The 27,588-nt window shown below is 41.3% G+C and overlaps 2 protein-coding genes and 1 long non-coding RNA gene across 14 annotated transcripts in view; 1 reads left to right on the forward strand and 2 right to left on the reverse strand.

Moving 5' to 3' along the window:
• TM6SF1 (transmembrane 6 superfamily member 1) overlaps positions 1 to 27,588 on the forward strand; it is a 48,758-nt gene that overhangs the window by 5,621 nt on the left and 15,549 nt on the right. For 2 of the 12 annotated variants that reach the window (XM_073013084.1, XM_073013086.1), the window contains exons 3-9: positions 2,261 to 2,358; positions 6,052 to 6,155; positions 8,407 to 8,489; positions 9,726 to 9,862; positions 11,117 to 11,221; positions 13,185 to 13,277; positions 13,808 to 13,927. In XM_073013084.1, coding sequence (XP_072869185.1) covers positions 2,261 to 2,358; positions 6,052 to 6,155; positions 8,407 to 8,489; positions 9,726 to 9,862; positions 11,117 to 11,221; positions 13,185 to 13,277; positions 13,808 to 13,927 — 740 coding nt within the window. Of the gene's footprint in view, positions 1 to 2,260; positions 2,359 to 6,051; positions 6,209 to 8,406; positions 8,490 to 9,218; positions 9,341 to 9,725; positions 9,863 to 11,116; positions 11,222 to 13,184; positions 13,278 to 13,807; positions 13,928 to 17,639; positions 17,766 to 19,498; positions 19,685 to 20,511; positions 20,581 to 23,380; positions 25,475 to 27,588 lie in introns of those variants that run through there. The other 10 variants (XM_007990219.3, XM_007990218.3, XM_007990222.3 and 7 more) reach the window with 10 other exon arrangements.
• Positions 1,534 to 8,225, reverse strand: LOC140710690 (uncharacterized). The gene is made up of 2 exons (XR_012091820.1): positions 8,037 to 8,225; positions 1,534 to 2,158 (listed from the first exon to the last, which is right to left on the reverse strand). It is a non-coding gene; the product is annotated as an uncharacterized lncRNA (long non-coding RNA).
• The window catches only part of HDGFL3 (HDGF like 3), an 82,913-nt gene continuing 78,459 nt past the window's right edge, over positions 23,135 to 27,588 (reverse strand). Inside the window, exon 6 of the mRNA XM_007990226.3 lies at positions 23,135 to 26,169. Within this exon, the coding sequence (XP_007988417.1) occupies positions 26,164 to 26,169 (6 nt within the window). The 3' untranslated portion in view covers positions 23,135 to 26,163. The remainder of the gene's footprint in view (positions 26,170 to 27,588) is intronic.

The raw sequence follows: 27,588 nt of genomic DNA on the forward strand, positions 1-27,588 counted from the left end.
GCAGAACTTAACTGTGTGGTGCCTGGGTCTGCACATATGCTTGAAGAGGAAAATAATGGAACCTGCCATAGAGACAAGCACCTATAGTGCACCTTGTATGGCCCTGAGCACTTTAGCAGCAGGCTTTTACCTAATCCTCACCATCCCTCCACTTGAAAGTGAAGCAGCTGGCTTGGAGATGCTAAGAAATGTGGCAAAGGTCATGTGGCTTTTGACCCCCAAAGCCTATGCCCTTCCATCATGCATGCTGCCCCAGCCAAGCTACTACTGGCCTTTGAGCACTTCCTGTGCCAGGCACCTTGCTGGGCATTTTGTTCTATAGTTCCTGCTTCAGTAATGCTCCATATCAAATGCACCCCAAGTCCTACAGCAACAAACATTTATTTTTCTTGCTCACAGGTCTGTGGGTTGGGGACACTCTGCATCAGGCTGTGGGTTGATTTCAGGGCTGTTCTCTGACTCCTTGTTCTTAGACCAGCAGCTCCCAGGCATGCCCTTCTCATGGCAGATACAGAGGCACAGTGGGGCTAGTAGGAAGAAAGTGGTGGCTCTTAAGACCTTGGCTTGGAGCTGCCCCCTCTTACTCCCACCCATATTCCACTGGCTGAGATGAGGCTTCAGGCCGAGCCCATCAGCAACAGCATAGGGAGCATTCTCTGCCCACAGTGGGCCTTAGGAAAGGTGAGGTGGGAAAGAAGAATTGTGAGTAACTAGTTTCTCCAATCCACATATAAGAAACTCTGAAGCTTACAGAAATGATGTAACTTGCCTAAGGTTTTATAGCCAGTCAGTAGATGACCTGGGTCTGTCTGATTTCAAAGCCCACATCCCTTTTCTTGGCTCTCTCTACTGGCCTGTGCTCTGGCCCCTCTGACTCTTCAAGGCTGGGCACCCTCTCCTGTACCCTCAGCCCTCTGTCCTGGTCTGCTACAGCTTTGAGCATACTGCAGCTTCAGGGCCAGGGTCAGGCCCAAGGCCAGACTCCTCATGTACATGTGGCCTTTTGTTCCTTCTGGGGAGAAGGTGAGTGCTGGACTCCTGGCTGCTGACTCCAGGTAAGGCCACCTTCCCTTCTCTGTGAATTAACCATCCCCACACTCCTCTCCATTTCTTTTTTCACAGCTTTTCTTATATTCACCATCAGATTTTTCTACTGTTCATGCCCATCCCATAGTCTAAGGCACCAATTTGTTACAACTTGAAAATGCAGCTTTGACAAACTAACATGCACTAAATTTGATCACCTGCTGTTTAAAAAGTATTATTTCTTGTTGCTAGTAGCTTTAAGCCCATTTAGGAGATGCTCACAACTCTAATAAGATTCTCTGATAGGTACAGATTTCCTTCTGTCATATTCAATTATATCCTCTTGTATTCATTTTTAACATCACTAGTCTTATTTCTGAAAGCCATTGTCACTTGCACATCGCCACCTGTCTCTAGGATACGCTGTGTGGAATAGGGTAACCACACTGGACACGCTGTGAGGTGGCCTGCTTGGGAATCATTGAGATGAATCACATTGTCAAGTCATGGCCTTTTTTTTTTTTTTTGGAGACAGTCTTGTTCTATCGCTCAGTCTGGAGTGCAGCGGCGCGATCTTGCCTCACTGCAACCTCCACCTCCTGGGTTCAAGTGATTCTCTTGTCTCAGCCTTCGGAGTAGTTGGGATTACAGGCGTGTGCCACCACACCCAGCTAATTTTGGTATTTTTAGTAGAGACGGGCTTTCACTATGTTGGCCAGGCTGGTCTTGAACTCCTGACCTCAGGTGTTCTGCCTGCTTCAGCCTCCCAAAGTGCTGGGAATGCAGGCTCGAGCCACTGCGCCCAGCCTGAGTCATTGTCTTAAACTTAGCGGTCACTTCTATGCTTCCTTGGGCACTCGGTTACTGGCTTTGCTCCCACTGCCCAGGTGGGATGTGGGTTTGGCTCTGGGCAGCCACTTGTAGGGGAGTGGAGGATGGGTGGAGTTGGCCTGCTAGAATCTTCTGTGACTGAGTCGGTGGTGACCATCATTCTCCACTCCTGTGATGAGTGTTGCCTTGAAGAGAGTAGTTAGGCAGGGATGGGGAGAGCTGCAAACACAAGTGGTGGTCCAGCTGGGTGTGTAGAAGGGGTATTCTGTTAGTCTATCTCGATAATTGTCCACAGCATCTTCTGGAAAACATGAAAAACATTCCATTATTATTAGCTGATGCCAAGCTTGTGTAATTGCCTCCTGAGCTATTGCTTTTTAAACTGCTGCTTTCTTTGCTCTAGTGTATGCAGTTTTTGGATTTACCAGCGTGGTGAACCTCATCATAGGACTGGAGCAAGATGGAATCATTGACGGGTTCATGACACACTACTTGAGAGAGGTATGGGATCACTTAGTGATTATGAGGCTTCAACCAAAAGACCACAACCCAGATCACATTACTCCGAGCCAGAAGTCCTCTCATTTAGTGTGAACAGGTATGATAGGCAGGCTTTGATTTCCTATAATAGCCTTAGGTCACTTATTCACATGGAAAGTGGAGCAGAAAGGACGGTTAGATCACGGGAGGCAATTCTCTCCAATGTTCAGCTCTCATAGCTTCTCTCACTCATGACCCCACACATGACCTGCTTTTCCCCTTTATTTGTATTTAATATAAATAAGGTACCTTAAATGGATTTAGTATTTGTGTCTGTTAATACATGTCTATCTCAGAAACCCCAAGTCAGTCTTAAATTTGTAAAGTACCAAACACAGAAGCACTTGATGAAGTCATTTGATTGTGATGGCTGGCACTCCTCACCACACTGCCCAAATCATAGCTTTAGATAGCTGCCTGGTACTCAAGAGAGCTAGTCCTATTTTCTTATTTTATGGTGGGCTGAACCCAGCCCCAGAGAGGTTAAGTGACTCATTCAAGGTTACACAGGAAATGAGGAACAGGGCTCAAAGCAGATTCTTCATCCATGTTCAAATAATGGGGAGCTTTGTATGTACACTGTGGGATTTTAGGTTTTATCCTGTCTGTGAGGGAAGATTTTAAGTCAGTGAAGAATACAGGTAACTCTGGGAAGGACGGGTTTGCAGGGAAGGGTCCGTGCCATGAGCTGGGGCACCAGTCAGGAGGATTCCTCGGGACCAGCAGGGGCATAAATGTGGCTGGGCAGAGGCAGCACATGGGAAGTAGAGAGAGGGATGAACTTTACAGAATCAGAGTGGCTAGAATGAGTAAGACTTGGGGACAAATTGGGAATGATGGGAAGGGTGAGGCCTAAGACAGTGTCCTGATTCCTGCTTTGGAATTTGGAAGAATGCTGCAAACATGTAATGTAAATACATTACACCAGAGAGGGATGAGAGGAGGAATTTATTTCTGCAGACATTTGTTGAAGGGGACTCTGTGGTCAGAAGACCTGCTCCCTGCCCCCCAGGAGCTCCCTGCCTGATGTGGTGGGGAGATGGCATTGTCCCAGGTGCAGTGACAGAGACTTACTCCAGGCACAGAAGTACACGGAGGAGGAATTAAGTCTGGGCACAGTTGGGGAAGGCTTATTGAGTTGGTGACACTGCTGTAGCATTTAAAAAATGGTCATGGCAGTGGAAGACAGATATTTCCAGATGGACCAGGGAGATAGGAGAAATTCTGGAGAGAAAGGACAGCTTGGGCAAAGGCTTGGAGAGGACTGGAGAGGAGAAAGAGCATGTACCTCCCACTGGGGCACCAATCTGCAGGGATGAGGCTGAATTTCTATGGGGAGGTAGAGTTTCAGATGCTGGCAAGGCTTTGCAGGTCTTGAGCTCTGAGGAGCAGTCCTGGCAAAGAGTCCGGGGCCATCTGAGTGCGGTTGGTACCTGAAGGTCTGAGAGGAGATGGGCTTGCCTATGAGAAGGTAGAGAGAGAAAAGGGCTGAGCTTGGGACTTTAGAGACCATGGCCAGAAGAAGAGAAGCCCCTGAAGTGGACCTTGGGGGCAGGCCAAGAGGCAGAAGGAAAACCTGGAGAGTGGGGACCATGGCACCCGGAGGAGGGAGGTTTTAGGAAGGAGGCGGCTGACGAGAGGGCTGGAGGCTGAGCTGGCAAGGGTGGTAAGCATTGGGGCAGATGGGGTACCAGAACGGGGACTGGGGTGTAACTGTGGTGGCAAGGTCTGCAGGGCCAGGCTCTGGGGACCCAGCTGTGATAGAGAGATGGGGCTTGGTTCAGCAGGCTGTGACAAGTTTTGGGGAGTTTTAGAGTAGAGGAGCAACATGCCAAGAGCCAGGCCTTGAGAATCTTCATCTGGCAGGAGGAGTGTCATGGGCTGGAAGGAGGGGACAGAGGTAGGGAGACCATTTGGGAATGTAGCCGTGGCCCAGTGAGGGACACTGAGGGCTAGACCTAATGCTGTGAAGAAGAGGGAGTATTGCCAGGGTGACATTGTAGCGATAAAGTTGATAGATTTGCTGAAAGACTGCATAGGAGAATGAGGAATGAAAAAATGACCATGTGGTTTTGACCTTGGGAAGCTGAATGGTATCATCATTAATATAGAGAGGCCATGGCTGGCCTGGTGGCTCATGCCTGTAATCTCAGTGCTTTGGGAGACAAAGGTGGGAGGATCGCTTGAGGCCAGGAGTTGAGACTGCAGTGAGCAATGATTGCGCCACTGCACTCCAGACTGGGTGACAGAGCGAGACCCTGTCTCTACACACACACACACACACACACACACACACACACACACACACGTACAGAGAGAGCAAGAGAGAGAGAGGCTGGTTGAGGGGAGACGCTGATGAACTAAGAGTTCAGGCGAGTTCAAAGGACCTGTGGCCTGTGGACCATGCAGTTAAAGATGCTCATCAAGCTACCAGGAGAGACCACCACTGGCTCAGAGAGCCAGGTGTGTTAGCAATGGAAGTCTGAAACCATAAATCGGATGTATTCTTCAGTCACAGCAAGTCCGAGAGAAAGGACGTGGGCCTGGCATGGGTGTAGAAGCAGAACCTTGATTCTGTTTCCTGTTCGTCTGATTTTAATTTGATTTGATCTGTGGGAGAGATAACAAAGCAGTCCTTGCCCCAGGGGAGCATGAAACTTGAAAGAAAGCCCTGCTTGCTTGGCTGATTGGTGGGCTGGTTGATCTGCACTCTTCCTTGTTGTAGAAAGGACTTAAGGCATCTTACAGTGTGAAACAAGCCAGGACAGCATGAGCGGGGGAGAAAGAAGAAAGGAAAACAAGGTGGGGCCAAAACAACAGTAGAAATGCACGGAAAATTGCCAGTGACTTTCCAGAAGCCACCTGGAAATATAACCACCTAGAAAAGGGAAATATAACCACCTAGAAAAGGGAAATGTAACCACCTAGAAAAGGGAACTGTAGTTCGTCATATGATCTCGTGTTCATAACATTAACATTTGCCCAGGAGAAGTATGGCTCTTCTTGTTCTCTGCTAGGTATACTAGCTACGTGACCTTAGGTAAGTCTTGTAATCTCTCAGAGCCTCTGTTTCCTCATCTGTAAAATGGACTCAATCCTGTCCATCCCACTGGGTTGTTGGGAAGGTAGAAGGAGGGGTTGGGTATGAAGCTCCGAGTTCAGTGCCTGCCTGCCTATGTGTCGGTATGTGGAGAATGCATGCTGTGCCATGCCCAGTCCAGCAAGCCACGGGATCAGCATGAATTATTAAGGCCAGCCACTGGCTCTGGAAAGCAGGGTCATCCCTGATCACCTCTCTGATCACTGCCCAGCACCTTTTGTCAAAGATTTGGCTTGGTCTCCATGAGTTTGCCGTACAGCTGGGATTGCCTATCATGCCATCTGCCTTCGCATCACAGTACAAACCTATGTTGATGCATCATGGGCCCATTGGCCAGGCATTCTCTAATTCCATCCTCTGTGGCCAGACCCTGGTTTTGGCAGCTCCAGCATGAAGTTGTATTTTCACGTTCCTACCAATTTTGAAGAAATAGTTTCATCTTAGCAGATGAACCCAAGTTATTTCTGCTGTTTTATTTTACTTGCAATACAGGTCTGATGTTCTGCATTTACAGGTCTTATTTAAAGTGGACTTCTGTTTAATGCTTTCTTTAGGGTGAACCGTATCTGAACACTGCATATGGGCACATGATCTGCTACTGGGATGGCTCTGCTCATTATCTGATGTACCTGGTGATGGTGGCAGCCATAGCATGGGAGTAAGTCAGTTCACCTGGTGTGTGCCTTTGCCACCTTAGCAACTGATAAGCGGGTATGTAAGGAAACATTATGCATAGAGGCAAATACGCAAGCAAGTATACTGGACATGAATATAAGTTCCATGGGTGCACGTCAGACGTGGCTTTATCCTCCTTGTACCACTGCCTTTTGAATATGTCCCTCTGAATTGCTCCCCAGCATGGTGATAGCTCGGGCAGACCCTTTACGCTTTCTGATTATGTTGTCTTACAAGAATAATTTTTATTTTCAGCAATTAAAGCCAAGCACATCTTAAACTTCATTTCAAAACTTCAGAATTTCCAAACTGCAATCTCATTTTGGTTTAAAGCTTCTGTCCTTCCCCAGATCAGGCACAGCTCTGCGGCTTGGCTTGCACTAAGGCTTGGCTACATGGCCCGTCCGTTCACTCCTCTCATCTGACTCTGCAGCTGGCCCCTTGGGAGTAGATGTGTATGTACAAGGGATTAAAGGAACAGGGGAAGAGTCTTATGTGAAAGGTGCTGTTTTTGGGTAGCAGTACCCCCATCATGACATGCGAGGTTGGTCTTGGGAGGCACACGTGTGAGTTCTTTAGAGACCCCAACCACAGGAGCTTCTGCATTGCACTAATCCCTGAAGTGAACGACATGCTCTTACGCTGAATTTCTGCCCATGGTGGCCCACCCACAGCTTTTTTCTGCTGGGGCCCCTGTAACCCAGAAGGCGCACCCTTTGGGGAGGGATCCTTTCAAAACGTTTAAGTCCAGCCGTCTTCTCAGGCCTCCACTTGCTTCCGGGTTACAGAAAGTCATGCATTCTTGCCCCATACAAGGTTGAAATGCAGTTTAACCAACTATCTCCCTCACTCCCAACATGCACTCAAGGTCAGCTCCAGCTAATTTTTTTTTTTTTTTTTTTTTTTTTTGAGACAGAGTTTTGCTATTGTCTCTCAGGCTGGAGTGCAATGGCACAATCTCGGCTCACTGCAACCTCCTCCGCCTCCCGGGTTCAGGCAATTCTCATGCCTCAGCTGGGACTACAGACGTGTGCCACTACACCCGCAAATTTGTATTTTTAGTACAACAATCTAAAAATTTTTTTCACCATGTTGGCCAGGCCAGTCTCAAACTTCTGACTTCTGGTGATCTGCCCACCTCAGCCTTCCAAAGTGCTGGGATTACAGGCGTGAACCACCGCGCCCGGCTCCAGCTCATTCTTATCTGTCCTCCCTACAATCCCAGTCATTGTGAATGGGCCTCTTGGGGTCCGGTTACATTTGGCTTGAGGGCTAGGGTGGGGCAGGACCCACACAGTATTCTCCTTGTTTCCTTTCAGAGGATTTCCTTTTGAATTTCTCATAGCCTGTTACATAGTGTGGAGTTGGATTACTGGAGTTATCAATTGAAGGAACTTTTTTTTTTTTGAGACAGTCTCTCGCTCTGTCGCCCAGGCTGGAGTGCAGTGGCGCAATCTTGGCTCACCGCAACCTATGCCTCCCGAGTTCAACCATTTCTCTTGCCTCAGCCTCCAGAGTAGCTGGAATTACAGGTGCATGCCACCATGCCCAGCTAATTTTTTTGTGTGTGTATTTTTAGTAGAGACAGTGGTTCACCATGTTGGCCAGGCTGGTCTCAAACTCCTGACCTCAAGTGACCCACCCACCTCAGCTTCTCAAAGTCCTGGGATTACAGGCGTGAGTCACCACGCCCTGCCTGAACAAACTTTTTGTGAGCATTGAAGATTAGGGGTATATGTCTAGCAGCTCCTTTGCAACATGGGGTACATGTCACTTGTCTTCACCTTTGGGGCTTTGGCCAATATTCTGTGACCCCAGGAAAAGTCCATTTAACATTATCATTGTAAGTATAACTCATACTTACAATGATTAAAAATACGGATCCAATTTCCTTTCTTCTTTCAACTTTCTTTTTTCCTTTCATGCTGTTGAGTTTCACACACAACAGGGAAATGCAGGAGTCCTGTAGCAGGGATGATCATGTTGTAGTTTAACAGAATACATAGCAGGCATAATTTCCTATTTAAAAGGACACGAAGAAGGTTCTATAGTATATCACGTGGCAATGAAGTTAGATAACCAGGACTCCCTGTGTTTGATTTATTCCTCTCGATTCAATATGTTTTGATTCATGTGCTTTACTAGTTTGAATAAAAAATAATATTGAGGATCATTTTTTGCTTAGTATTCTAAGACAAGCATATCAAGTCAAGATTTTTTTGTTGTTGTTACAGGGAAACATATAGAACCATTGGCCTATATTGGGTTGGATCTATTATTATGAGTGTTGTTGTTTTTGTGCCAGGAAACATTGTAGGTAAGAAACTTTATCTTAAAGTTCACTTTCCTTTTCTAAAACAATGGGGCTTGTTTTTAAATAGAGAAGCTCTTTTAGTTATAATAGAACCAGGTGATTCCACGCTTACTAAAAACCTGTTTTGCAGAGTAATTCCTTTTTCTCACCTTTAAAAAAAATACCTTTTAAGAACTGCTTTTGAGCAATTTCCAGATGTGTGCATTGAACAATTTGGCAGTCAAGTATCAGGGATTCCTATTTTTTTAGAAGGATCTTGAGGGAGTGAGCATGGTGTTTATGGCTATATTTAGTGTGCAAATATGTAACTCCTGACACATGATGAGAACTCCAAAAATGTACTTGGAAATTATAAGTACATTATTAATGAATGCAGGAAATCAGGATATTATATATATAGGGAGATAGCTATATACAAACATATATAGATATCTATCTAGACGTATTTTTTTTAAGACAGGATCTCACTCTGTTGCCCAGGCTGGGTTGCAGTGGTATAGCCATAGCTTACTGCAGCCTTGACCTCCTGGGCTCAAGCAGATTACTGTAGGCAGGACATGCCTGTTAATATACATCTAGTATTTTAAATTGACCTTTTTAATTTGGCCTCATTAAAAATATTGTCTGGCCCATAGCAAAATTTTAGATGACCTGAGATGGGGAGGTATCCTAAATATTACTTGGGTTAGATATGCTTTTGGTAACTTCTTTCTCTTTCTCTCTTTTAAATAGGGAAGTATGGAACACGAATTTGCCCTGCTTTTTTCTTAAGCATACCATATACTTGTCTTCCTGTCTGGGCTGGTTTCAGAATCTATAATCAGCCATCAGAAAATTATAATTACCCCTCAAAGGTGATTTTATTAAGTTTTGATGTACCCTGTTCTCAAACTCATAGGGTTCGTTCGCATCCACTGGCTGCTGAATTGAACTGTGCCTCTGTGGACTGGAGCATTTGGGGTATCCAAACAGTGTGACTGTTTTGATTATGCAGCATTAGCTTACATCTTAGTTAATGTGGGCAAGAAGGTCTGTTTCTGTCTGAATACATCTGCTTCTGTTGGCAAGGCCATACTTTGGGGAGCTTCCTGTGCCAGTGGTCACACTGCCTCTAACCATCAGATTCTGCATTAGTGTGTCAAGTGAAGTCCATAGTATGTGGTTCATCTAGGGTTGTTAATGGCCTGGATTTTGAGCACCTGGGTTCCTCTGTGACACCTATGCATTTACTACCCCAAGAGGACACTGGAGGGATACGGCTCCTCAAGGTAGTCTACACAGCCATACAATCTCGACTCCAGAGATCCAGACCCAAGGAGACTGGCTACAGGACATCTGAGACACCTCCCCTTCCATTCACAGCCAGGGTGGTCAAGGTGAAACAACACTGGCCTGGCAGACACTCTGTTAAGGCCTTCATTTCTAAGCTAGTTTCTCTGTTTCTTTCCCTTTTCTAGGCATTAGATTATTTAGCAAGATCTTTTAAGCAAAACTGATATATGAAAATATGAATTACTAGAGATAATCAGAATACGACTATTCATTTTATAAAATGTTTTCAATAAAATTCATTAAAATACATTTTAATTGACAAATACTTCATGTGTAAACATTTAGACAGCTGCTATGTAAACTCAGGCTGGCACACTGACAGCTGGTACTCTCTTACATCCCTCTGAGGAAAGAGGTGGCTGTTAAAAAGAAAAAGCAAATAGTCAGTCCATGCTTAGTCCCGGCTCCACTGCTTTTAAAGTTTCCATGTCAGTGTGTCAACAGAGTAGGTATGCCATGAGGCATGCAGAATTGCTTATCATCATTTTTAATGTGAAAACACAGTGACAGCCAGGGCCAAGCAGCATTGTCATACAGTGCTGACAGGAACACACATTCAGAATTGTTCTGCAAAGCAATTTGGCAATATTATCAACCTTAATAATTCTGGAACCCAATAATTCTGCTCCTACATCCCTATCCTCAGGAAATCATCACACTGATACCACCAAAGATTTACATACAAAATTGTTCATCATTACATTAAGTATAACAGTGAAAAATGCCTAAATATCCAACAGTGGGAGAATGGCTGAAGTGTGGTGTTTCCATACTGTATTCACTTTTAGAATATTTTTAATTATGTAAGAAAGTGTTTACAATATAGGCAGATGTTGAGGGCAAAAAGAACAAATACAGAATTGTTTATACTAAGTCCTAATTTTGTGAAAAATATAGATATGTGTGTATATATGTATGTAGTGTGTGTGTGTGTGTGTATGTATCTACTACATGTATTACTGGAAAAGTATACCAATGGTTAATAGTGATGTGGTAGGTTTATGGTTTGCTTTTAAAATTTCTTATCATTAAAATGTCATTTCAAGAAAAAATGTGGACTCATAGAGCTATAAGGGCCCTTCGAGAGATCATTTAGCCCAAATTCTTCATTTCACAGATAAGGAAACTGAGACTTGAGGAAGGAAATGATTTTCCTAAAGTTCCATGGCCAGTGACTTATGATATAAATTGTGAATCTTCAAAATTCTCTTATCCATCATCATGACATTTAATGTTTCAGATTTCAGATTCTTCTTTGGCACCTTGGGCCTGCTCTTTAGGTACAAACTCTATTTTAGGTTATTCAAGAAGCCCAAGCGAAAGACCTGCTGAGAAGACCATTTGATTTAATGTTGGTCGTGTGTCTCCTCCTGGCAACTGGATTTTGCCTGTTCAGAGGCTTGGTAAGCATAACAGATCATAATAATGTAACATTGTGATACTACTCATATTTCCAAATGGAAAAACCTTAGAAATATGTTTTTTTTTTCCATCAGACTTGTTAGCAAACTAACAAACCATTCCTCCCATCAAAGCCTGGAGCCCCGGACCTACTTCCTGCTGCTCCCTACCTCAGCCTCCTGCTGTCACCTCCTCCTGTCCTTAGATCAAGCTCTACTCAGACGCATCTTCTTCCCCATTTTAGGGCATCTAAAAAATCAGCCATCGGAGTCTCTCTCTATTATTCTTTTGATGTTTCGGATTTAAATGTAAATATCTTTGGTAAGGATGGCACCCTAGGACTGCAACACAACTGTGGCACAGAGCATCCCTGCGTTCTCGGGATAGGGGCGATGGGGTTGAGGAAGGCGTACGAGCTCAACAATTCACGTGTATGTAGGGTTATGGGAATGTCTCACTGATAAGAGTAGTGTTGAGTAAATTCAGCTCAGGCCTGGAGTATTGTATTGATGTGACTGAAATACATTAAGGGCATGTGGGCATTTCATATTTTCTATTTTCTCTTTTTTAATATTTTACTGCAGAGGTTAAGAAAAAGACTCACAAGCTTTGGAGTTAGAATCCTGGTCATTTACCAGCTGTGTGGCCTTGGAAAAACTACTTAACCTCTTTGACTCTGTTTTCCTCTCTGCAAAATAACACAACCTACCTTAACAGTATTGTTTTGGAGATTAAATAATGTACACCAAACACTTGGTAGAGGCTCTTATACATAGTAAATGATTACTGTTAGGATTTTTATTGATCAGTGATCCTTCACAATGGCCCAGTTTGATGATTTCTTCTTAGTAGAAATACATTTGGGAAAATCAAAATTATATTGTTAATTATATTCAGCTTCAGTGACAATTTCTCTTCTAAGCCTGTTGGCGTGCATAACAGTTGGAGGGTAGAGTGGCAAGTGTAAGCCCATGTGGGTGACTTTTATCATTTCAGGGTCTTGGGCTACTAGGGGCCTGTGCAGCAGGCTGGGTTCAGGGCGAGCTGTTTTAAGAGTTATCTTTATCTGTGGAATGTCAGAAACTTTTCTGGAGGAGAGTTGGGTTGGTTAACAGGAGGAGGGGCATGGGGAAGAGAAGGCAAGGCCATAGCTTTGCTTGGACCACAGGGCCACTGAAACCATTCTTTGGTTAGTTTGTTGTAGGTTCAAACAACAAAAAAAAAGTGGGCCCCACCTGTATTCTTGCATAGACATATCCCCTTCCCTGTGCACATGAGAAAAATGTGTGCATGTGTGAGTGTGTATGCAAGGTGGATAAGGCTTTTGGATTGGGGCCATTTTTACCACTCTGCCATTGGCCTGTGTTCATATATGTCATCTAGGTGGGACAACATTTATGGCCAAAGACATGAGGAATGGTGCCTGAGGGGAGGAAGGTGACTCAGAGGGGACCTAGTAAGGTGCCAAAGAGACTTTCAGGCAAGAGGATGCTGCTTTCAAATCATTATCTTTTACTGCCTCCAAAGGCTATATACTCTATGAGGCACTAGAGACAGGAGGTGCTATTTTCAAATCTTGCAATGCATAGTAAGATGAATTTGGTGTAGAAATATACTTTTCTTCCTGTAGGGAATAGCGGGCTAGTTATTTCCAGGAAAAGTGAAACTCATAACTTAGCAAGCTGTGCTTTGGCTAGCCAAACCTAGATACTTAAAACTCTGAATATCTGAAAGGTACCCAAGAATAGGGCATTAGTTACCATTTCCTGCACCATAGTTAACCTTTGCTTAATCTCCTTAGAACAAATGTGTAAAATATTTCCATCATTGATGAGTCTCTACAATGCATACATTTTGTTAAATAGCAAAGCAGCTTGTGACTAAACCTGGCACATTTAGCCTTATCAGCAAACCTAAGAACCAGATGTGATTGTATTTTTATAATGAGTTTATTTTTGTTCTTAGATTGCTTTGGATTGCCCATCTGAGCTCTGCCGATTATATACGCAATTTCAAGAGCCCTATCTAAAGGATCCTGCTGCTTATCCTAAAATTCAGGTCAAGTAGTTATGAGGCCTAAGATTTTTCTAACATTAATTTTCTTTTAAAAAATGGGTTCCAGCTGGGTGCGGTGGCTCATGCCTGTAATCCCAGCACTTTGGGAGGCTGAGGCAGGTTGACCATGTGGTCAGGAGTTTGAAACCAGCCTGGCCAGCACGGTGAAATCCCATCTCTACTGAAAAAATACAAACAACTATCCGGGCATGGTGGCACATGCCTGTAATCCCAGCTACTCAGGAGGCTGAGGCAGGATAATTGCTTGAACCTGGGAGGTGGAGGTTGCAGGGAGGTGGAGGTTGCAGTGAGCTGAGATCGCGCCACTGCACCCCAGCCTGGGGGACAGAGCAAGACTCCATCTCAAAATAAAGACATACAAATAAATTAAAAAAAATAATAAAAGTAAAAAAAATGGGTCCCATATAGGAAATAGGAATTAATATTTTCAAAGATGAAAATGTTTATTTTTTTGTACTTTTTAGGCCAAGTTAACTGCTGATTTGCTGATATTATTTCTCTGTTCTATACAGATGCTGGCATATATGTTCTATTCTGTTCCTTACTTTGTGACTGCACTGTATGGCTTAGTGGTTCCTGGATGTTCCTGGATGCCTGACATCACATTGATACATGCTGGAGGTCTGGCTCAGGTACTAAGAATATTCTGTTGAGAAGGTTTACTTGTGGTCTAGGTGTCATTGTTGAATACATGAAAAACTTCTCTCCTCAGTGTTTTAGAGTAGGAGATAGCTATTAGACATGTCACCTTTGGTTTTGCAGTTTTTCGGAAGACATTTCTGCAAGTACGTTTTATTTAAATCTCACAATAACTATATGGTAGATATGCCAACCCAGTTACACAGATGAGGAAACCAAGGTCCAGTGAAGTTAAATGATTTGCCCAAGGTTACACACCCGGCATGCGGCATTGTTTTATAGGATTGTTTCACAATCTCTGAATACCATGGCTACTAAAAAAAGATTGAGAGCTGTTACCTTCAAAATGTCCATCCAAATGTAAGACTTCAGAATTCCACTACACTATGTTATACAGAACCAGGGAAAGTGGTTTAAAAAATGTTCTGGGCCTATCAGTTGATTCCTTTTCCACTGGCACCTTGCCAAATATTTGGCCTAGAGTAGGTGTTCAGTGAATGCTTACTGCATTTGACTGAAAATGAAATTATCAAAGGAGAACTTCATATATAACATAAAGCACATTTTTACAAGATAATTAGCAAAACAAATCAATCTGAACAAGGAAGAAAATTAATTTCATTGTTTTTTCTTACTAGAAATAAAACAAATGAACTTATCGTTTAAAAACTTTAGCTCCGTCTTGTTCTTTTCAAGCAGTTATAAGAATGCTATAGGAAACCAAAAAACGTACATAAAGGAATTATGTTTTTGAGATTACTAATGAAGAAAAGAGAATTTTTAGATGTATGCTGTAATTTCCTATTCAGGAAGACAATCATTCAAACTGAAATGAGGTTCATCCAGAAACTGTAGGCTTGTACAGTCAATTATATGCATGGTATAATAACTACGATTGCAAGACATACTAGAATTCACAGGGTTGAGTAATATAGTATTTAAGGGGTCAATGCATTAAATCCTTTCAGTTTGGGGTAATTCTTAATTACAAAATTAGCGGCCGGGCGCGGTGGCTCAAGCCTGTAATCCCAGCACTTTGGGAGGCTGAGACGGGCGGATCACGAGGTCAGGAGATCGAGACCATCCTGGCTAACACGGTGAAACCCCGTCTCTACTAAAAATACAAAAAAAACTAGCCGGGCGAGGTGGCGGGCGCCTGTAGTCCCAGCTACTCGGGAGGCTGAGGCAGGAGAATGGCGTAAACCCGGGAGGCGGAGCTTGCAATGAGCTGAGATCCGGCCACTGCACTCCAGCCTGGGCTACAGAGCAAGACTCCGTCTCAAAAAAAAAACAAAACAAAAAAAAAAACAAAAAAAAAACAAAATTAGCATAGTAATATCAAAAAAATTGATGTAGCATCCAGAAGCAATGGTTCCTGTCCTTTCCTCGAGGGGCTTAAGGAGGAAGAGAACTAACATTTATTGCTCTTTGCTGGTTGTTTTTCCTTTGCAGACCTCTAAATCCTGAATTCCTCAGTCCTTGGGCTTTATTTGTATATTTTAGGTCTTTATCTTTGTATCTTCAATACCAACTATAAGCTAATGACTTCCAATTTTCTACCTTCAGCCCAAACTGTTCCCAGACTCCTGTATTCCAAACTCAAGTCTTTTTACTTGCATGTCTCACTAGCACCTCAGATTTAATATATAAAATAGGACCTGATCCTCCCCACAACTTCTCTTCCATTTTTTTCATTATCTGTGTAAATAGCCCAATTGCATCCAGCAACTCAAGCCAGAAACTTGGAGTAATTATTTACACTCCTCATCCTCTACATCTAGACCACCACTAAGTCCGGTTTTTTTTTTTTTTTTTTTTTAAAAAAGAGACAGGGTCTTGCTCCATCTCCCAGGCTGGAGTGTGATGGCATAGTCATAGCTCACCGCAGTCTCAGACTCCTAGGCTCAAGCAATCCTCCTGCCTCAGTCTCCAGAGTAGCTGGGACTACAGACATAGACCACTGCACACAGCTAATTTTAAAATTTTTTTAAGAGACGGGATCTTATTTTGTTGCCCAGGTTATTCTCAAATGCCTGCTTCAAGTAATCCTCCTGCCTCAGCCTCTCAAAGTGGTGGGATTACAGGTGTGAGCCACCACACTCAACCAGGTCCAGTTAGTTTTACTCCAGTGATTCTCCAATCCATTTTTTTTTTCCAGTTCCGCTGCCCCTACACTAGTCTGAGCTCTCATCACCTTACTTCGTGCCAGGCAAACCACGTTAAAAGTTTTACTTACCTATTTGTCTAAGGATAGGCTATGTGCTCTGCTGCTGTAACAAATACTCAGTGTAGCTTAACACAGTAAAATTTCATTTCCTGTTTATGAAAAGATCATGTGGGATATTTTCAGGGTCCAGGCCTGGCACCAGGTCAACTGCAGGGGAGGCTGGTTACTGTGGTCTTCCTGCCTGCCTCATAATAAACAGCACAATGGACACATCATATTATCTTTTGTAATAGCTTTGAAAAAAAATCCCAATATAAAGATGAGGAAGCGGAGGCTCAGGACACCTGAAATTATTTGCCTTAGATTACAGAATTATTAAATGGCAGAATAGGGTTATGAAATCCTGTCTGACTCCAAACCTCATATTCTTCTTTATTGTGTTATCTCGCCCACCCTATGCAAACAATGAACTATGGCACAGAGTCCTACAGCACAAAAGACTGTACGTAGTATGAGGTGTTGGAGAACCTTGTGGGTGGAAGGCAGTGACATTCTGAGTTGGACTCTGAGGACCAAATGGGGCTTTATTAGGCTGAGCCTCTCCAGGGAATAACCCAGGGAAACACTGAGGTGTGGGCATATGCAGCAGGTCTGATGGCAGAGTAAGTCTTGGCTTTTTTTTGGCCTGGTTCCCCTGCCTTATTCTCCTGTATCCTTCAGGACAGATGGCCGCATACCCACTTCACTCTTGCCAGCCCTTTCTTTAGAGGATTAGACTGTTCAGTTTGACAGCTGTTCTGTTTGACACCTATCACCTTGTGTTTTGCCTGCACAATCAGGCCTCCTCTACCTGCCATGTGCCTTGGTCAGCCTGGTACCAGTCCCTGAGGCAGGAACACTAAGTGTCATCAGCCAGCAGGCTGGTTAAAGAGACCAGATGTTGGACCTGGTTAAGTCTCAGGAGACAAATGGAAACAGCAGGAAAACCTAGACAAAAGCCTAGTCACATGGCCAGGGTCAAGAGTCAGGAAGCTTAGGAAGGTCATAGCTTGGAGGAAAATGGGTGTGGTGAGCCTGTAGCAGTAAGACAAACCCTAATTTGTTGGTGAAGCTAAGCTTGCAGATGGGCACTTATTACTCCAGCCAAGTGGTTCTGAGAAGGGCAGTGTGGACTACAGAGCAGCTAGCAGCTGCAGGGGCATTACCCCATTCATGTCAGACATCAGGCATCCTGGGGCTTATCCATCACTGCCCAGTTTGTTAAGGCAGCCTGAAGCCCCTCTTGATGGTGAATACCCAGATCCAGAGCCTAAGGCTAAGGACCAGATCCTGTAAATGTCAGGATGTGTCTCCCAGCCCAGCAGGTGAAGATAGATTGAGTAAAGAATTATGGGGCTAATTCCCATAGCTCTTGGCTGGGCTTTAATATCTACCTACTTATAGTGTGTAGACTAAGGAAAAGTTAGAAACCATGCTGCAACAAAACAATGTATACGACCAGAATAATGAATTAGTTATGTGATTTGTTTTTCACTTAGCAAAAGTACGTGCTTATGAAATGGAGTCTCATCTTATGGGAGTACCTTACACATTCATCACAGAAAGCACTCTCCAGCCAGGCATGGTGGCTCACGCCTGTAATCCCAGCACTTTGGGAGCCCAAGGTGGGTGGATTGCTTGAAGTCAGGAGTTTGAAACCAGCCTGGGTAACATGGTAAAACCCCGTCTCTACAAAAAAATACAAAAATTAGGCTGGCATGATGGCATGTGCTTGTAGTCCCAGCTAATAGGAAGGCTGAGGTGGGAGGATCGCTTGAATCCAGGCAGCAGAGGTTGCAGTGAGCCAAGATTGCATCACTGCACTCTCCAGCCTGGGCGGCGACAGAGAGAGACCCTGTCTCTCCACCACTACCAAAAAAAAAAAAAAAAAAAAAAGAAAAAAAAAGCATTTTTCTGTAACTTTAATCAGCATCTTTGCTTGCTAAAATTGCCATTCTTATTTAGAAGCCTTATGCATTCATGATCCCACTAACTTTACTAAAACTTACTTTTATTGAAACATCTAGTAAACTCTCAAGAATCTATGCAACTTAATAAGGAAAAAAACACACCTTTGAATTCATTCTTGATCAGTATAGGCCAATGCAAGAAATATTGAGTAGTAGCTGGGCATGGTGGCTCACACCTATAATCCCAGCACTTTGGGAGGACGAAGCAGGTGGATTACCTGAGATCAGGAGTTTGAGACCAGCCTGGCCAACATGACAAAACCCCATCTCTACTAAAAATACAAAAAATTAGCTGGGCGTGGTGGTGGGCATCTATAATCCCAGCTACTTGGGAGGCTGAGGCAGGAGAATCGCTTGAACCCGCAAGGTGGAGGTTGCAGTGAGCCGAGATCACACCACTGCACTCCAGCCTGGGTGACAGAGCGAGACTGTATCAAAAAAAAGTAAGAGTGAGTAGTTACTGGGGCCTTGATTTCAGACCATGTAGGAGTCTGCCAAATCTGCTGCCTTAAGAAATCAAAAGATCAAGGAAAGAGTAAAAGAAGATTGAATAAAATGAAACCAGGACACATTTTAGACCAAAGAGTTCCACTGGGGACTTACTCATAACCCAGACATCTTTTCATATAAAATGCTAACTATAGGATTAAAGCTGCAAGTGTAATCTGAAAGGCATTAGAGGCTGCTTAGATCCACTTATTAGCATTTCCTCAGTTGAAGCATTTTCTCTGCTAAAATATCAATGAAAATGAAAAAAAGTCAGAGCCAGTAGAGTTCATATAGTTAGAAGCATAAGCACTGGAGGTGGACTGGTTCAGACTCTAGCCTGTTGCTGATGAGCACAATGACCTTGGCTACTTTACCTCTCTGATCCTCAGTTTCCTCTTCTGTAAAGTGCGGATAATAACGGTAGCTTTCTCATGGAATTGCTGTGAGGGCTGGATGAGGTAATATATGTAAAGGGCTTAAAACAGTGCCTGGCACATAACAGCTATGTAAACTCTTTGTTGCTATTATTACTAGTAGAAGATTCCCAGTAAGAGTTTGGAGAAATGCCTTATGTTGTAACCTGTTACAAATTAGACAAACTAATTAAATTATGTGTATTGTATATAATTATCAAGAAAACAAAGAAACTGGGGGAAAGCTTTGGGACAGATTCACCATGGGCTTGGTAAGGAGCCTGCCATCCCATAGCCAGCAAAGCAGGTTCAGTTACTTCAGTCAGGTGCGGCCCTCAGACTCTCTAACTCCCTGGTTATGTAGGTGCTATGCCATGTCTTTTTCTCACAAAGAGATATGGAAGCTTATGTGTGAATAATTTGGTTGTGAAGAGTTAACTCTACTGAAGTAAATTTCTTTTATTTATTTTTTTTAAATTGAGACAGGGTCTTGCTATGTTGCCCAGGTTGGTCTCAAACTTCTGGACTCAAGTGACCCTCCTGCCTTGGCCTCCCAAAGTGCTGGGATTATAGGTATGAGCCACCATGCTCAGCCTGGAAGTAAATTTCATATGGTTTTTCCCTCATGGAGACGTTAAGAAAAATCTGAAAGTAAAGGTTTAGGAAGAACACGGCTAAGTTGGGATACTAATGCAAATCTTGTTTTCTTCATTTGCTTCTGGTGTGATTCATTGCTAAACATCTTTATTTAGTATTAAATTAATACTGGATTTAATATCTTTATGTGCTTATCCTTTCATGGAGACACTTAACAGTAAAAAGGTCAAAAGGTCAAGAGGATCTAAAAACAAAGGCCCAGGTTTTCTACAGAGTCAAGCACCAGATCATGAATGGGTATTTCAGTTTTGTATTTGTGTCTACAGAATAGCCCCAAGTGCTTGGCACTGTCTAAGCATATCACAAACATCAATTCACTGAACCCTCAAAACAACCGATGAGGTGGGTTCCATACCTCACCCAAGGCCATACGGCTGGTTTGTAGTGGAGTTGTGATTTGACTCTGGATGTCTAGTTCCAAAGTCAGTGTTGTGAACCAATAAACTATGTTGCTCAGAAAACTCTAAGAAAAGATAATACAGTTCTGGATTAGCTATTTATACTGTATTAGCAAAAGACCCTGGCTGTCATCCCAATGGTCACCTAAGTTTTCTGCCTATAACATTCACATGGACATATAACACTCTTTCAGTTCTTCTTTCTGGAAAAAGCATTAACTTTTTAAGTTATCCTTTACAGACTGTCGCTATACATGTAAGAAAACAGCTCTTAAAATTTAACCTTTGTTCACCTTATTGTCTCATTTGCCACTCCATCCTTTAAAAAAAAATCAGATATATCTCTTAATTATTTCTGTAAGGTGAAAATGATTTTTAGAATAAAGTAGAGAAAAATTATTAGGGACTCAACCTCACATTGCTAAATTCTGGATAAATTTCTAGGATCAACAATTCATATCTGTAATCCTGGGCCTCCTGTTAATTCAGCAGCACTGAGTTCACTGAGCCACCTGACCCCAGCACAGGCTCAGGCTGAGCTCTTCAGGTCCTGACATGGAGAGGTCTCGTGCTGCTGGGAACAACACCCAGGAGACAACCTGCAGTCCCTTATTAGCTATGTGCTTGGGAAGAGAAACCTCCTCAGGTGAGACTGAGGTTTTTCTGAACTTCTCCTGAACACTTAACATCCTATGCCTTAGGAGAAAGCTATGGTCAGGTACTCACTCAGCTAGAAGTGTGGCTACCATAAGTACATCCATTAGGACTATGAGCAGTACTGGGAGCTGCACACAACTGGCCTTAGAGTTCTCTCACATACAAATGCCTCTTTTGATTATGAATGTTAAAATTTTTGTGCCTTAATTCTGAATAAAGAGGCCTACTAAAATACATACAAAAATAGAGAAAAGCTTTGTAGACCCTTTTTATATTTTGACAGTCACAAGTCCATTGTTGTTGAACGTTTATTGAGCTCTAATAATGTGATAGGTGCCACACAAAACATTAGACACAGTACCTGCCCAGTGGGCTTACAATCTAAGGACATGAATCTTTTTTTTTTTTTTTGAAGACAGAGTCTTGCTCTGTCACCCAGGCTGGAGTGCAATGGTGCAATCTTGGCTCAATGCAACCTCCACTCCCAGGTTCAAGCAATTTTCCTGCCTCAGCCTCCCGAGTAGCTGAGATTACAGGCGCCCACCACCACGCCCGGAGAATTTTTTTTATTTTTAGTAGAGATGGGGTTTCACTATGTTGGCCAGGGTGGTCCTGAACTCCTGACCTCAGGTGATCCACCCGCCTCGGCCTCCAAGAGTGCTGGGATTATAGGCATGAGCCACTGTGCCCGGCCATGATTCATTTAATGTTGCCATGAGTTTGCTGTTCATGAAAATGAGGTATTAACTGCACTGGTTAGTGCAGGAAAAGAGCCTAAGGAATCACTGACTTTTTATGCAGGCTTCCCTATGCAAGTAGGCACAACTGCTCATCTTTATTCTCTTAAAGTATGGTTGGCATTTTCCCAAATTTGGTGATTTTGTGATGTGTATAAGTATCTATGAAGACAGAACCACCAAACCCACATTTCTGAAAACCAGGGATCAAATTTGGCTTCTAGTCCAGAAGAAAATGCTTGGTTATATATTCAGAAAAACACTATTATTCAAAACAGGCCCTAAGGAAAAATAGTACGGGAGCCATGTTCCTGCTCAGAGTTCCTAGAATGTCCAGAATGCACCTCCTCAGGGCAGCCCTGAAAGTGCCCTTTACTCTCAAGGTTTTTTGTCCTTGGAGCCCGGAGATGCAAATACATTTGCTGGGTTCTGCCTGGGCATCTACCCAGGGGAGGTGTATCTGAGGGCCGAGTCCTCTCGGTGCCTCATGGATCACAATGTAGACAATCCACGTGTTGGTCCTTGGCAATACATCATGCTAATTTCTATTTCCAGAGTAGCAAACATGTACCACAGGTCTCCAGAATATACCAGGAATTTGTAAAAATGCAGCCCATTAAAATATTTGCCACTGATAAAAAATTCATAAAGATGCTACTTAAAAAACTTGTCCTTTTCTTGCCATGGTGAAGTCAAGTGATGAGTAAACACCTTTATCTGTGAATCACTCAGCAGAATACATTGGTTTCATATGGAAAGAAATATAAAATAACTTATATGTATTTAAAGCAAATTATTTAATTCTTCATTCTTGTTACTTCTATGCCTTCTCTATAGTGCAGTCTTTTGTCTCTTTGATCCTGATGAACTGATAATTTACTACTTAATACATTTAGATTCCCAATCCTTTATTCATGTATATCTTGAATTTCAGCAAGATATGAAAATGCAGACTCCAGGGGTACATTTTGTAATGATACAAGCCTTCTGAGGAAATTTTCTGACAGGAGCTTTTAATCCTGCTGTGGTCTGTTTTACCCTTTCCAATACGGTTTTCCTCTGTGCTTGCAAAAAATATCAAAAAAGACCAGTTGGCACATTCTGAATGTGTTTTCTGAACAAGTATATAAGTAGAGAGGGAGGCCATTTTGCAAATGCAGATAATGCTGACAAGTCATACTTCCAAATAAATTATAATTTGATTTAAAAAGGTTGCCTGCATGTACATTTGCCATTTTACAAAGAGCAACTGTACTCCTACCTCCACCCAAATTGGTAACGAACTTATCTTACAAACAACCCTTAATATTTTAAAAGCTGCAGAAAAAACAAATACATGAATAAATGAATAAACAAAAAACACATAGGGAAAGGGTAGAAGCTCTTGCTCCAAGGTGTAGATGAAAGACTGATAAATGAAGCTGAGGTCCCCCCAGTGCTTCCCTTTCAATAGTTTGTTATGCTAAAAATATTTTAGTTTTTAAAAACTCTGCACTTTCCTCATTTTTATTGGAACTCAATTTGTGAACCACAACTGAGTCTCTATGTAGGATCTCCAGAATGCAAATCAGAAAAAAAAATTGAGATTTTATTCAGATTTTTCTATTAGATTGAGCCACTAATGTTTGGTAAAGGGCACTTGATGGTTAAAAACACAACTGGCATGATAAAACTACACGAAATAATATCTACTTTATTTGAACAGTCATATCAAGAATGGCCCTAAATTTAATCAAAGACTAAATTTAATGAAAGACTCTCACATTAAAGACTCTGGATTGTTTGAAGGTATTTTGCCTGCAGGTGAGACTGGTTTTGAGGGCACAGAAACGTAGCCTGAATGAACCATTCAGAACTCATCGTGCATCCAACTGAACATGTTTCATGCTTACCCCATTTTTTTTTTTTTTATGCAACAGGCTCAGTTTTCTCACATTGGTGCTTCTCTTCATGCTAGAACTGCTTATGTCTACAGAGTCCCCGAAGAAGCAAAAATCCTTTTTTTAGCATTAAACATAGCATATGGAGTTCTTCCTCAGCTCTTGGTCTATCGTTGTATCTACAAACCAGAGTTCTTCATAAAAACAAAGGCAGAAGAAAAAGTGGAATAAAAATATTACTTCATGTTCCTTTCTAAATTACTAACTTTTGTTATACTGGTACTGATATTATGTCCCATTTCATTCTCTTCTCATACATGAATACTTAAGAATATGTACATTCTTGCTCTGCACTGTATGTGTGAGCTATATGGTACTGTGTAAATTTTTGAAGGAAAATGGAAATTCTTGAGAAAGTCTGTTTAAAGAAATATATTCAAAATCATTTGTGAATAAACTTTATCATCCATCTCAATATTCTGTTTGACACATGAAATAATTATAGGTGTAAAAAATTACAATTTAGTGTCAACAGTAGTGAGCATGAAATTATTCAAAAGAGAATATAGAGAATATGGCCTGTGCATATTAAAAAATTCAAAACAGTGAATGCAGACTGGAGAAATAACTTTTGCAAATAAGATGAATATGCTTCATTATTAACTTCAATATAAAAGGCAAATCATGAGAATATTTGTAAATGTTGTTTGAAAAATGTTTTCCCAAGGAAAGTTCATTATTTGCTGCTGTTTTGAGAAAATTACTTTTACTAAATTTTTGTGTGTGAGTTTAAATAGCTAAATAGGGATCAATAACTATCTCTACCCTTAATGAACACTTGTTTTAGTGGTGGCTGAAAATATTTCTATTGTATTTCTGTGTATATTTTTAATAAAATTATTTTTGGCCTCTTATGAAGACAAATCTTATTAAATTTGAAACATTTCATATATACACATAAAATTGCTTTTAAACAAAATTTGTGAGTTGTATATTCCAATTCAAAACGTCATCTACATTCCCCTTATGTTTCAGTGTGAGCAATGAAGAGGCCTTTTGATGAATTAATTAAATTTCATTAATTTAAAAATACATTCAAATATTCAAAATTAAAAAGTATCTTTTAAAGAAAAAGTATTAGATTGACATCCCTACTATCTTTTTATGAACTTTCCATGTTTGGGATTGTATGTTGAATATACTAGAGAAAATCAGTATTTACTAAATGAAAGAAACACACCAAAAATACAAACAGCCACCTCCTCACTGTGCCCTGGAATGATCAATGGACTGGTGCTTTCATACCCTTAGCTGCCATCATCATCATCATCATCATCATTAATGGCCCTAGGCTTTTAGGTCTGCTCACATTTTCTCATGTTTTTATTAGCTCTCACAAAGAAAACCAAAAGAAAATGGGATACAAATCAATGTATGGATAATATCAAGTTACAAAATCTAGGGTCCACAGGGCTGGTAAATATGCATGTGTAAGCAAATCATGTAGTCATCTCCCCTTCATCCCCTACAGTGTTTTCAAATAATCTAAAATCCAGCGAGTGTTTAAAAAAAAAAGAAAGAAAAAACCCTCACCTGCACTTGATTCTATTGTCAGCTTGCTGTGAACAATTTTTGCTTTAATATATGAATTACATTAATACCTCACATTACATATATGAAGCCAAATTACACTAACTTAGTTTGCTTACAACCTCAAATCTTACTCCCAGTACACATTCCAATAAATTTATTCTGTAAAAACAATACATTTTTTTGTTTTTGATTTTTTTACAGTAAACTTTTCAACTACAAACCTTGAATACGCGAAAGATGTTCCAAGGACAAGCATTAACAGGATTGATAAAACCCAAACTGACTAAATGTGTTCTCACAATATAAGCTGGCATAAAAATAAATAAAATTCTCTATTATCACAATAGCAACAATAATGTACACATAATAATGGTTTATGGATGAATATTAACTATTCTAATTGTAGTTCCAAAAGAAAACAGTTTATTTTAAAAGTCTACATTTAAAAGTCAATGTTTTGTCTGGTTTCCCATAGGGCTATTGCTGATTCCAGCTTTAAAATGTGAAGTATCCACCTTGAGTGCTTAGCTCAAAATTGTATTGGCACTGGGAAAAAATAAATCATTGCCTTTATTTTGGAGTAACACAAAAAGACTCACTAACTTCACATATAGAAACTTAGTTTGTGTACATAACAATATGAATTTTGAGAAGTATAAGCTGTCAACTAGCTATTTCTAATACGGAATAGATATTTTACAATATGGTTAAACTTTACACATGGCCTCAAAACTGAAGGACAATTTTAATTTCGTCTTCAATATACCAACATTATGTATTTAGGAATTAATTCCTGGGTCTGTCAAAGAGAGGAAATTCCATTCTCAAGCATTATGTTGAGTGGTCATCTAAAAAATGTTAATTTATATTTAACTGAGTGTTTGGTGATGGTGGGGTCAAGGCAGGAAAATGATGATCATAACTGCCTTGATAAAAGGATCCTAGACATGTATAAGTCTGCGCAAAAATCTTGATAATCCTTAGTGGTTAAGGGCAACCTCATGCAACCAAATAACATGAAATTAAATCAGTAACTTTTAAAAAAGGCTAAAATGTCTTTTCCCCCCAAAACACAACAGAGAGGAATATGAATAATGTACATACAAACTGGGGTTCTGTCAATGACAACAAGGACTATGTGTTGGTTCATATCAAATCCAAGAATATTAGACAACCAAACATATAACCTTCTTGTGGTTTCTCTTAATATGCAGCATTCATTATGGTAGTTAGGTCTGTAAAAAAAAAAAAAAAGAAAGAAAACAAGCCTTTAGATGATTTAGGATACTAACAATGAGAGCTATCCACACCTAGACAGTATATAATTGGGTTTTCTGAAATTTTAATATGCACTGCAGCATTAACAATACTTACTGAGCAAAAGCAGCTTCTGTGGCTTTGCTTTAGACCTGTCAGTGCAAAAAGTTAAAGGAAATACTAGGGTATTTTTAGTGCCCCATAGAAAAAAATTATAAACCTTGTCTACTGTCTGTCAGGACAGAGTGCAGCAGTGCACATTCTACAATTCTAGGACTATGCTTATTGCTGGAATACATCATCAATGGAGAAACTGATATAATCTATCTTTGTGAGGACTTTCTTCAGAAAGAAAGGTAAGCTGTGTAAAATTTAAAAAGCCCTTAGAGTGTTAGAGTGTGCACGAATTACTCCTTAGAATATTTATAATTTAATTACTTGTGACACATGGCTCAAACATAAGAGTTAAATCAAGATGTACAAAGTCTCTGACTTCTTGCTTTAAAAAAAACCATAAAGGATAAGAGGAAGCCTAGATTTCTTTTAAAATTCAGATGGCATCCATGTGACAAACAAAATAAAATATTCGTTTCATAAAAGAATTATGTTTCGATTTGGGTCCCACTTTAAATTGTGTCTGGTTCTATTTCCCCAAAAAGATGCTATTTTTTTCCCCTCATCATTAACCCAAATATATTAAATCCCCTAGTAATACCCTCATGGGATGAATGAAAGAGGGAACTCAGTCCTCAAATATTTTTTTCTAAAAACAGCCTGCTTCCATTCTTAATTTTACTAAATGAATGAACATGTTTGTAAGCACATGTACATGCTCATGGGTATGTTCTCATTCAGACAGCCAACATGTATACTAAATGGTATATATATTATAATAAATGATTCCAGGACCTTCAAAGGAGAGAGAGTTGCCAAACCTTCTATCCCCCTAAGATGGCAGAAATACACTTTTTAGCCTTCTGTACCTACCAAAATGAGGAAGTAAATCTTAAAAAAAAAATGTTTAAAATTTGTGAACTTAAACAATGGAGTGCCTGGTGACTCCTAATTATTTCTTAACAAAAACACCAGTTATAAGATTATACTCACAGAAACTTTGGAGGATCTTCCTCCCTTGTGAAGGAGGAAGACACCCATTAGAACAATGAAAAATTGTTAGTCAACCAAAGAAATCTGTTTTTTTTTTTTTTTTTTTTTTGAGACAGAGTCTTGTTCTGTCACCTAGGCTGGAGTACAATGGCATGATGTCGGCTCACTGCAAGTGAGCCCTCCCCGTTTCAAGTGATTCTCCTGCCTCAGCCTCCTGAGTACTGGGATTACAGGTGTGTGCCACCACGCCCGGCTAATTTTGTATTTTTAGTAGAGATGGGGTTTCACCA

This window comes from Chlorocebus sabaeus, chromosome 29 (assembly GCF_047675955.1).
Source record: "Chlorocebus sabaeus isolate Y175 chromosome 29, mChlSab1.0.hap1, whole genome shotgun sequence".
Taxonomy (NCBI): domain Eukaryota; kingdom Metazoa; phylum Chordata; class Mammalia; order Primates; family Cercopithecidae; genus Chlorocebus; species Chlorocebus sabaeus.